Here is a 12,636-nt window from a genome sequence, read left to right as displayed (position 1 = left end):
AAAATTAATTCCTATGAGCAACATTGTCGGATGCCACTATTGAAGCAGTATCTGTTTACCCTAAAGCACCTGAGATCACAGCCAGTTTTTTGGTGGGGTTCATGTTGCTCAGTCTTTAGTTTTCTATGTATCTTTTTGTTGTCTTTCATTTTATCTGGGCTTTATGAGTTTTGAATGTTCCCCTGTTATCTTCTGCCTCTTTTTTAATATAGATAACTATATGGTACATACCAGTTTGAAAGAAAAGTACTGAACCTTGAGTAAGAAACCTAAACACAAAAATTCATTACAGTCATTCAAGATTGATTGATTGTTGGTGTTTAACCCCACTTTCAGCAGAGTTAAAAGGCACCTCTCATCTGCAGGGTTCAAACTCACAAACTCAGTGTTGACTGTTGTTCAAGCACAAAATGTAGGTAATGGTTAACTTGAATACTACTTAAGGTCAAGGAACAGTAAATGGCTATGTTACAGATTTTTGTAATATTTTGCATAGAACTTTGGCTGGTTGAAAAATTGAAAAAAATAATGCATTTATTGCTTCGCATCACGGTGCGGAGCTATTAGTTTCAGTCGATATACATGCCATCTTGAAATAATTTATTTATCACATATAGATTCTGATTTGTTGCTTTATGATGCAGCTGAGATACAGCAACAGCTATTGGCTTAAATGAGATAAAGAATTACAGACTTTTCTCGTCTCAGGATAAGACATCAAATGCCGGAACATTAACTATGTGTATAACAGTTCCGTTCAACTGTCATTAATTCATGTTCGTTTTATTATGCATATATTGCACACTGAAATTCAATATTGAAATATCAATTATTAATATGTGTTTACTTGCTTTGTTAATCTGCAATATGCACGATTTGTTTTGCTGAGCAATGTTCCTATACAATGTTTACAAAAATGCATTATCTGTATTTTAAAACTTCTGCCAATCTAGGCACACCTCCGAATCGTGTCTATTTTTAAATGTTTTAATTTTCAACAACTAAAGTGAACAAAATTTTTAAAGCATGGGTGTATAATGCACACTCTTAAAGTAGAGCAACATCATTTTCACTGAAACTAAATATTTACTGCTGTTTCTTATTGATTTTAACTGTTGTAAATATCTTTTGGTTATACAAGTCTTTGTTTACTCCTCGGTTTTGATTGTTATTGTCTTCATCACTCGAAATCATGTTACTCAACATAATCAACATACCTTAACATTCATATATATCTAAATAAATTATATACAGAACTAGCAACCAAAATTGCAAGTCAATGACCAGCTGAAAGAACTAGAAAAACACACTCCACAAAAACACATTGACAACTAAACACTGAACAGCCAGTTTAAAATTTCAGAAAAGTTCATCTTAATATATATACAATAAACTGCTTCGCTGAGCGCAGCTGGATACGCCCGCAGAGGTCCAACCCTGAACAGTTGGGGCAAAAATGGACACAATATTCAAGCTTGATACAGGTCTGAATTCGGATTGTATTAAATATTTGACATATTATAGGTTTCTGAATAAATGTAGTCAAAGAACTTGAAATCGGTTATATGAATTGAATTTATATTCAATTAAAGATTTCTTCCTGTTGTGCAATACACTGTGCTGTTGCGCAATACTTAGTAAATCTGTTGTCAGACTATAAACAATTAAAGTTCAATTAATTCTCAATGTCATATTAGAAATTTATGAAAATGTAAAGGGAGCTTACATCAATAGATATAAACAATTCACCAAGTTTCATAGAACTTCTGAAAGCATTTTTGATTTTTTGTCCGAAAACTGGAAAATCCCCCTTTTTTATGAATAAAACCCTGTAACTCGGAAACGTAAAATCTAAAATATATAAAAATCAAAAGGGAGCTCATGTCAATAGATATAAACAATTCATCACAATTTCTTGCAAGTTGGTAAAAGCATTCTTGAGTTATTGTCCGAAAACTGGAAAATCCCCCTTTTCTTAATGAATAAAACCCCATAACTCGGAAACGTAAAATCTAAAATTTATAAAAAACGGAAGGGAGCTCACGTCAATAGATATAAACAATTCACCAAAGTTTTATGCAAATTGGTTAAAGCGTTTTTGAGTTAATGTCCGACATGTTGACAACGGAAGGACAGACGAACAACGGTATACCATAATACGTCCCGTAAACGGGCGTTTAAAAATTTATATTCCAAGTCTAAGACATCCATTTTATATCAATCAATATCTAAAAATACCACATTTCCAATACTAAATCAACAACCACATGCACACATATTACCTTAAAGTAGGATAGAGCGAAGCAGTCCTCAGCTTTTTAGAAAGCTCAAACTTGACTCTTTTATTTTCTTAAATATAAGTGATTGAATTCTTTCAAAATAGGTGAAAATTTGTATAGAAAGCATTATTTTACATCAATAAAACAGAAATATTTGTATCAACAACATATAGTTTTATAAGAAAAATCTTTGTATTTGAAATTCAACTTTTGATGATTTTAAGACAAATTTAAGAATGTGTTTAGCTTTCTATACAAATGTTCACCTATTTTGAAAGAATTCAATTGGTAATATTTCAGATAATAAAAGAGATAAATGCATTATTTTTTTTCGGCATCATCTATTTTCGATTTTTAGTTATAGTCCAAGGAGTCAAAGGTGTATGCCAATTTTTACCAAAATCTGTGACATAGCCCCTTTATTGTAACTCGACCTTAACCACCAAGCAGCATATATTGATGAAGGTATGTCTAGAAGCTCATGCCTCATTTATGATCAGGCAAATTTAATGTTCTAATGTTTACCTTGGAACTAATTTTTCTGGTATTTTGTTCATAGGTAAAGAAAACCTATTTGTCTGTTTCGAATGTATCATCATCAAATCATGTCGCCACAGGTGAGGGGTTTTACCTATAATTAGAATAAATCATTATTATAAAAAAATATCTATTTTAAAAAACAAGGTGTCCTACATCTCAAAATATTTGAAAATTGAGGCTCCAAGGTGCCTGTATCATTCACCTGCTATGCAGTATGTTGAGAAGAGCTATAATCAACCAAAGGAGTAAGTTCGGGAAGGGCCAAATTTGATAATTAATTTCAATGTTTCAGGATAAAATGTGTTTTAAGTTGATGAAAAGACATGTGAGAAAGTTATATAGAACTATTTTAGCCAGAGTTTATTTTTAAGCATTGATTTTGACATCCCAAATAGGTTAAAAATAGAAATTTTTGCGAAATTGGACAAAATCATCCAGTTTTCAACCAAATTAAGACCTAGGAAACATAGAGCGCAGGCGTCGAAAAACAAAATATTCAAGTCAGATATGTAAAATGTCATAACAAACATTAGGTTTGAATATCTTTTTTGTTGACACATGCGCTCTATGTTTCCTCTCAAATAAATCATCATAAATTTACCCGTTTTCATAAAATTTTCACGGAAAATCAAAATGAGTGCCATTTGTGATGTCATGAATAGAACGCAAAAACATAAATTTTCAACAAAAAAACATTTTTCCAATCTAGTCATTACATTACCTACTATTCCTTGTGACATTGGTCAATAAATCCTAATTTCAAATTTCAGCTAGAATAAGGGGCCATTTTCGAGCCTTGTCGAACCTACTCCTTTTATCAAACTTAAAAGATGACAATGTTATTTTAATAAACTGTTAACCCAGAGATATATCTCGCCTTGTTGTTATTTTGATAATGCAAATGTTGAAATTAAAATAGCAATATTTTAACATGTAAGTTTAATTTACAAATATTCAAAGTCAATGAACCATGACTGAAGGTACATGGCTAAATAATCTCCATGGAAATGAGATGTGCCAATGCTAATAAAATTGCATACCAAATACTATTGACTTAACATAAGTCCTTCCCTTTAAACAAACTTAAACACAAACATTAACTTGTAAACTAAGTAAAAGTTTCAAAGTCAATGAAGCATGATGAGAGGGTGGGGCTATATAATCTCCATGGAAATGAGATATGCCAATGCTTATACAACTGCATACCAAATATCATTGACCTAACATGAGTGGTTCATCTTAAACTGATCTAATCACAAACTAATACATGTTAACTAAGCAAAAGTTTCAATGTCAATAGACCATGACTGAGGGGGCAGGGTCCAATAATCTCCATGGAAGTGAGACTTGCAAATGCCAATAAATTTGCATACCAAATATCATTGACCTACCACTAGTGGTTCCCCATAAACTGACTTAATCACAAACTAATACATGTAAACTAAGCAAAAGTTTCAAAGTCAAAAGATCATGACTGAGGGGGCGGGACCAAATAATCTCCATGAAAATGAGATATGCCAATGCTTATACAACTGCATACCAAATATCATTGACCTACCACTAGTGGTTCCCCATAAACTGACCTAATCACAAACTAATACATGTTAACTAAGCAAAAGTTTCAATGTCAATAGACCATGAATGAGATATGCCAATGCTTATACAACTGCATACCAAATATCATTGACATACCACTAGTGGTTCCCCATAAACTGACCTAATCACAAACTAATACATGTAAACTAAGCAAAGTTTCAAAGTCAATAGACCTTGACTGAGGGGGCGGGGCCAAATCATCTCCATGGTAATGAGATGTTCCAATGCTAATACAACTGCATACAAAATATCATTGACCTACCACTAGTGGTTCACCATGAACTAGACCTAATCACAAACTAATACATTGTTGATGCCGCTGCCGACACCGGAAACAGCATTCCTATGTCTAGCTTTTTTACTCCGTCAAGGTGAGACAAAAATAAAAAAAAAAAGATGCACCATTTCTTTCCTGTAGAAAATTCTGTGCAAATTTTGTTGAATACTGTTAAATAGTTTTTACAGAGTTGTAGATACACAAAGTGTGAGGCTTTCGACAACAATTCAGGAAGCTGACATGTGACACATAAATACAATCGGTTCAACTGCACAAATGAAAGAACCTTTCTGAGCACGCTCACATACTCCACGGACCCACATTGTCACTGGGCAAACAAAATCTCAACTAAATTCAGACTCATAACTCCTACAAAAGTCAACTGATAAAAACTTCTTGTGGATATGCACATCTACATGTTATGTCCTCATTAACTACATAGTTTCATGAAATTCTGTCGTGTTGTTTCAGAGGAGCTTCACTGACAAATTGGTGCAGTAATATATTTAGGTCAAAATTCTAAGTTCAAAGGGCATAACTCCTACAAAACAAATTGAATCATAATTTCCTGTCCATGTGCACATCTGCATAGTATGTCCTTATTATCTACAAAGTTTAATGTAATTCTGTTGTGTGGTTTCAGAGGAGTTGTGATGACAAGAACAAAACTGACGGATGGACAGACAAATGGGTCAAAAACATTATACCCCACACATTTTTGTACTGTACGAAAAGTAAGACAAATAACACCAAAATGTCAAAATTCTAGAAAATATTTTTTTTGGTGAAAAATGAAGGAAAATAATATTCTTTTCCACATGGACATATTAAGAATATGTGTGTGAAGACAAAAGCAATGATGAGCTATAAACTGTTGATCTTTCATGCTGTAATATATACATAAATAGTTTGATGTAGTCTATGTAAGAACATCTTTTTTTGAAAATACAACTTAACTACTAAGCACTGACTTAAAAACCAATTGGATGAATGTATTCAGTCAGATTAGTAATTGGTTGAAATGCATAGAAAAACAGTTTTTTGTTCTTCCTTTTTCCGATTTTTAATTCTGGAAAGAACTATCTCATCAAATTATATCTTGTTTTTTTTTTTTTTAAATAACAGTGTATGGAAATATCTAATGATTCTGAGAAACAATTAACAAGAGAGCACATTATACCAGTAAAGACAGACCCATTACCAAATTTTATTAGTATACCTGATATTGTCATCAAGATATCTTTTATCACATAAACCCACAGACATCTCCTGGCATGTAACTGGAAAAATAAAACAACACCATATTAAATTCTATGTTATTTCAATTTCAGATTTGGTTCGGTAATTAGCTCAAACAAAATTATTTGAACTTTAATAAATAAACTGAGAGATGTTTTATTTCTGAACATAAGATGGTAAACCAGATTCTTATTTTTTTTAACTGATCAAATTTATTTCCTACTAAAATACTTCTATCATAAATAGTTCTATCATATGTTGCTTTGTTATGAAATAGTTCTATCATATGTTGTTTTGTTCTGAAATAGTTCTATCATATGTTGCTTTGTTCTAAAATAGTTCTATCATATGTTGTTCTGTTCTGAAATAGTTCTATCATATGTTGTTCTGTTCTGAAATAGTTCTATCATATGTTGCTTCGTTCTAAAATAGTTCTATCATATGTTGTTCTGTTCTGAAATAGTTCTATCATATGTTGTTTTGTTCTGAAATAGTTCTTTCATATGTTGTTTTGTTCTGAAATAGTTCTATCATATGTTGTTTTGTTCTGAAATAGTTCTATCATATGTTGTTCTGTTCTGAAATAGTTCTTTCATATGTTGTTTTGTTCTGAAATATTTCTATCATAAATAGTTCTATCATATGTTGTTTTGTTCTGAAATAGTTTTATCATATGTTGTTTTGTTCTGAAATAGTTCTATCATATGTTGTTTTGTTCTAAAATAGTTCTATCATATGTTGCTTTGTTCTGAAATAGTTCTATCATATGTTGTTCTGTTCTGAAATAGTTCTATCATATGTTGTTATGTTCTGAAATACTTCTATCATGAATAGTTCTATCATATGTTGTTTTGATCTGAAATAGTTCTATCATATGTTGTTATGTTCTGAAATAGTTCTATCATATGTTGTTTTGTTCTGAAATAGTTCTATCATATGTTGTTGTGTTCTGAAATAGTTCTATCATATGTTGTTTTGTTCTGAAATAGTTCTATCATATGTTGTTATGTTCTGAAATAGTTCTATCATATGTTGTTGTGTTCTGAAATAGTTCTATCATATGTTGTTTTGTTCTGAAATAGTTCTATCATATGTTGTTATGTTCTGAAATAGTTCTATCATATGTTGCTTTGTTCTGAAATAGTTCTATCATATGTTGTTGTGTTCTGAAATAGTTCTATCATATGTTGTTTTGTTCTGAAATAGTTCTATCATATGTTGTTTTGTTCTGAAATAGTTCTATCATATGTTGCTTTGTTCTGAAATAGTTCTATCATATGTTGTTTTGTTCTGAAATAGTTTTATTATATGTTGTTTTGTTCTGAAATAGTTCTTTCATATGTTGTTTTGATCTGAAATAGTTCTATCATAAATAGTTCTATCTTATGTTGTTATGATCTGAAATACTTCTATCATGAATAGTTCTATCATATGTTGTTTTGTTCTAAAATAGTTCTATCATATGTTGTTTTGTTCTGAAATACTTCTATCATAAATAGTTCTATCATATGTTGTTTTGTTCTGAAATAGTTCTTTCATATGTTGTTTTGTCCTGAAATACTTCTATCATAAATAGTTCTATCATATGTTGCTTTGTTCTGAAATAGTTCTATCATATGTTGCTTTGTTCTGAAATAGTTCTATCATATATTGTTATGTTCTGAAATAGTTCTATCATGAATAGTTCTATCATATGTTGTTCTGTTCTGAAATAGTTCTATCATATGTTGTTTTGTTCTGAAATAGTTCTATCATATGTTGTTTTGTTCTAAAATAGTTCTATCATATGTTGTTCTGTTCTGAAATACTTCTATCATGAATAGTTCTATCATATGTTGTTTTGTTCTAAAATAGTTCTATCATATGTTGTTTTGTTCTGAAATACATCTATCATAAATAGTTCTATCATATGTTGTTTTGTTCTGAAATAGTTCTTTCATATGTTGTTTTGTTCTGAAATACTTCTATCATAAATAGTTCTATCATATGTTGCTTTGTTCTGAAATAGTTCTATCATATGTTGCTTTGTTCTGAAATAGTTCTATCATATGTTGTTTTGTTCTGAAATAGTTCTATCATATGTTGTTGTGTTCTGAAATAGTTCTATCATATGTTGTTATGTTCTGAAATAGTTCTATCATATGTTGTTTTGTTCTAAAATAGTTCTATCATATGTTGTTCTGTTCTGAAATACTTCTATCATAAATAGTTCTATCATATGTTGTTTTGTTCTGAAATAGTTCTATCATATGTTGTTTTGTTCTAAATAATTCTATCATATGTTGTTTGGTCTTACAATTTATTTTTTACTCCAGAAATCAATTTGCAAGGTACTGGTGGCTATTGAACATGCTGTTTCCATTACATTTATCATCATGATAGCCATATTTTTTTACAAAGTAAAGATCATAGATATTTCCTAAATATCTCAGACCGGTTATTTTTTTGCCTTCAAACTTAAGAAAAAATGTTCCTTTCTATTTTAAACATTTGAAGGATCTGAATGAGGTATGAAAATTTTCCTTTCTATTGGTTACATTTTAAGGACCTGTATTATATTTAACTATGTAAAGGATGTATGAAGTCAGGGATACAATAGAATATAGTGTGTTCTTGTTTAATGCTGTTGCACCACTGTCCCAGGTTAGGGGGAGGGTTTGGCACCATCAAACTAGTTTTTTCTGTGTCCTGCTTTGAAAAAGGTCCTTGAGAAGTAACTTTATCAACTAAGTGGAATCATCGAAAGAAAACAACCTGGCTACAGAAGTCTATGGAAGGTCATTTCCATTCTTGTAATGATTTATTAATCTCATTACCCGTAAACAGTTATAAATGAAAAAAAAACTTACCTATTCACTTAATGATTCAGGAATCCCATTTAAAAATTTAAAATGTAAAAACTCACCAATTCTAGTGATGATTTATGAATCCCATTCAACAGTAATAAATGTAAAACTCACCAATTCAAGTGATGATTATGAATCCCATTCAACAGTAAAAAATGTAAAACTCACCAATTTGAGTGAATAATTAATGAATCCCACTGAACAGTTATAAATGTAAACACTCAACAATTCTAGTGATAATTCATGAATCTAATTAAACAGTTATAAATGCAAAACAATCCACTTCTAGTGATGATTCAGGAATCTAAACGTGAAAACTCACCAATTCTATTGATGATTGATGAAGGTTATTCAACAGCTATAAATGTAAAAACTCACCAATTCTATTGATGATTGATGAAGGTTATTCAACAGCTATAAATGTAAAATCTCATCAATTCCAGTGATGATTGATGAATGTTATTCAACAGCTATAAATGTAAAAACTCATCAATTCTAGTGATGATTTATGAATCCCATTAAAAATTATCAATGTAAAACTCACCAATTCTAGTGATGATTTATGAATTCTGTTAAACATATATAAATGTAAAAACTCATCAATATCTAGTGAATGTTTTTATGAATCTCATTAAACAGTTATAAATGTAAAAACTCACTACTTCTGGGGATGATTTATGAATCTAAATTCATGAATCTCATTAAACAGTTATCAATGTAAAACTCACTAATTCCAGTGTTGATTCATGTTCATGTTAAACAGTTATCAATGTTAAACTCACCAATTCTTATGATAATTCATGGATCCCATTACACAGATATAAATGTAAAAACTCACCAATTCTAGTGATGATTCATGGATCCCATTACACAGATATAAATGTAAACACTCACCAATTTTAGTGATGATTCATGGATCCCATTACACAGATATAAATGTAAACACTCACCAATTCTAGTGATGATTCATGAATCTCATTCAAGTTTAATGTGTACAGGCCTTCATTAGCACCAAGTAATAGATATTGATCTGTAGAAAGTAAAATTAAATAATCACTTATGGCCAATTCATATCCCAGAATGCAATGGTTACATGGTGACTTTATTGTTTTGTATTATTTCCATAATTATGTACAGGTTACAAGGAACAGTTGTATATATTTTTTTTGCAATTTTCATTATTTATGATTTTCAAATAATTTGAATATATCAAAATCCATCTAAAGACTTATTCATGTCATTAATGGAAATTTCATTGAATTAATAGAATCTTACAAAGAAAAACTTGAACATTCTGGCCAATTAAATATTGCTGCCATAGCAACCATAGAGAATTAATCATAACTATAATCAAAACCTTGAGTGACATTTACAAATGTTTATTTTAAGATTCTTTATCATAGTCTATTCACAGTAATAATACAAGTAACATATACATAAAGTTACATGTATTATTTAACACTTGTAGTAGTCTGCATATGTTAGCTTCTTTATAATTATGAAACTAGAGGATAGTTAAGTCTAATCACAGAGGGCCCTACTCGACTTAGCAAGTAAATTGTGATTTGTTATTTGCTTTAAACATATCTTATATCTATTGAAGGCAGAAATTTTCTGATGCACTGCTAATTCAACCCCAAACTGCAATGGGTTTTGAAGCTGAAATAACTTTTGTACATATGCACAGAGATGGGTAATTTTTTTGTTCATGACAATTTATGTATGGTTTTCTTCCTTGAGCGCGACACACCTTTAAGTAGTGGTGAATAATCATGCTAAGTATAACTCCAAGGGTTTCAAGGTGGAAACAAGTTTTAATCATATGCACAGGGGTGACTAAGTTTTTGACCTTGACCTTCACTGTAGGGTTTTCTCCCTTGTATATGACACACCTTCTAGTAGTGGTTAATAATCTTATCCATTTTCAGTAGTAAACTCCAAGTGGTTTCAAATTTAGAGAGCAGAAACAATTTTGTGTACATAATCACAGGGGTGACCAAGTTGAACTATGTTTTTTACCAGGAATTTGACCGTACAGTTTTCTTTCTTGTATGCTTAACACCTTCTAGTAGTGGTGAACAATCATGCAAAGTTTCATTACCCAACTTCAAGGGGTGTGAAAGTTAGAGAGCGGAAACAATTTGACACAGAAGGATGCACATACGGACAAGCCAATGGATTGGCGGTGCCCTGATAACAAGACTGAAGATGACGAACTTTTTCATCCAAATATAGAACTCAGATTCATAAAGCTCATCCAACAATAACAAGATGTACTCTAAGCTATTGCTCATTAATGACACCCCACTATAAGTATTCGGTAAACAGATAGTTGATGGACAATGAATGAGAAAACGCATCACACAGTAAGTTTGATAGATTTCAAGAAGCTGCCTAAGAACAATGAGATGAAAACTTCATACATGGCCATTAATTGTAAGAATATATAAGTATTTGGTAAACAGGAAGTTGAAGAGTGATGGGTGTGAAAATGCACCACACAGTATAACGTGCTCACATGAAGCTTGATACCAAATTTCAGGAAGCTCTGGTCTGTAGTTCCTTAGAATCACATGCTTAGAAAAAAGATACAATTTTCATTGGACAGTCGGCCAGAGGTAAAAAAGTATATCCCCTCGATCTTAGCTAGGGCTTAAAATAAAATATTGTTTGTTTGCAGTTTACCGACCGACCTTCGAAAATCCGCCCGACTGTGAACATTTTATTGCTTTTAATTTGAAGAAATTATTTTTAATACTTCTATTGACTCGATCCGGAATTTCGGGTCGTTTCCAGAATTGATTTCAAGTCTAGGTCAATTATATGATTGAAGTTCAGTTTTTCTTCCCTTCCTGTCAAGCGTTCATCGGACCCTTTAATGGTAAAGCACATGGAGATTGTTTACAGGTATCCACAAAGTCATGGAGGAGTACTTTATTCTGTCGTCTTCTGTCAATTTTAAGACAAATAATACACAGAAAAGTTTCATAGTAAACTGTTTATACTGATTCAGGCAGAATTGCACACGGAATGATGTCTTCGATGATATCATTGATGATGATGCAGCGGATATTCATAAAACCGACACAATAACCGTTTCTGTCTCAAACAAATCGGATACAGAATCTTTTGAGACTGACTTTATGGAACCAATATCAGTGGTTCAACAATTTGACAGCAGCCTGAAGTATGCCATATTTTCTTGAAATCGTCGTGAAGACGACAAAGATGAAACCACTCCTCTGTGACTTCATGGATACCTGTATAAAACACGCCTGTACGATGGAAGGACGCATTTGAAATGTTAAATCAATAAGAAGCCACACAAACTACACAAAGATGTAGAGAAAATGAATGGTTGGCTTGAGAAATAAATATATTCCCTCTGTATCAAATCTATCTTCGATTGCAATGAGTATGCTCCTTTAGGATAAGGGGGGCTGTCCCACTCATTGCACATGTTACAATTATTGATCATTATTCTCTATCTTACAATATTAAATATACCCAAACTGTGTGGCCTGTGTGAATTGAATTGAAATATGTCCTTAACTAGGAGCTATGCTGCCAATTTTTTTATGCCGTCAAAACATTTCAGTACAGACCATTTACTTTTAATGGGGTATGTACGTGCTATGGATTTCACCCCAAAGCTAGTCTTAAGATTTTTGTTTGTTTTAATTAAAGCCTGGCATCAACATATCTTTCCAAATATAACCTTTATAACAGTCAGATATCTAATTTTTTTTTTAAATTGTCTTTTTTTTTTAATTGAGAAAGATTCAATGGTTGATTTTTTTTTTAACACACTCCTAAATTTTCTTTTGAATCATTAATTTCTTGTCTATAAGTGTTCCAG

General features: G+C 31.3%; 1 protein-coding gene across 4 annotated transcripts in view; it reads right to left on the bottom strand.

Moving 5' to 3' along the window:
* LOC127698221 (mitogen-activated protein kinase kinase kinase kinase 5-like) overlaps positions 1-12,636 on the bottom strand; it is a 90,554-nt gene that overhangs the window by 37,433 nt on the left and 40,485 nt on the right. For all 4 annotated transcript variants that reach the window (XM_052201574.1, XM_052201577.1, XM_052201575.1 and 1 more), the window contains 3 exons: positions 9,728-9,807; positions 5,912-5,972; positions 2,805-2,910 (listed from right to left, as the gene is read on the bottom strand). In XM_052201574.1, coding sequence (XP_052057534.1) covers positions 2,805-2,910; positions 5,912-5,972; positions 9,728-9,807 — 247 coding nt within the window. The remainder of the gene's footprint in view (positions 1-2,804; positions 2,911-5,911; positions 5,973-9,727; positions 9,808-12,636) is intronic.

Source organism: Mytilus californianus, unplaced genomic scaffold, assembly GCF_021869535.1.
Source record: "Mytilus californianus isolate M0D057914Y unplaced genomic scaffold, xbMytCali1.0.p SCAF_4, whole genome shotgun sequence".
Taxonomy (NCBI): domain Eukaryota; kingdom Metazoa; phylum Mollusca; class Bivalvia; order Mytilida; family Mytilidae; genus Mytilus; species Mytilus californianus.
This window is presented reverse-complemented; position numbering and strand designations above follow the sequence as displayed.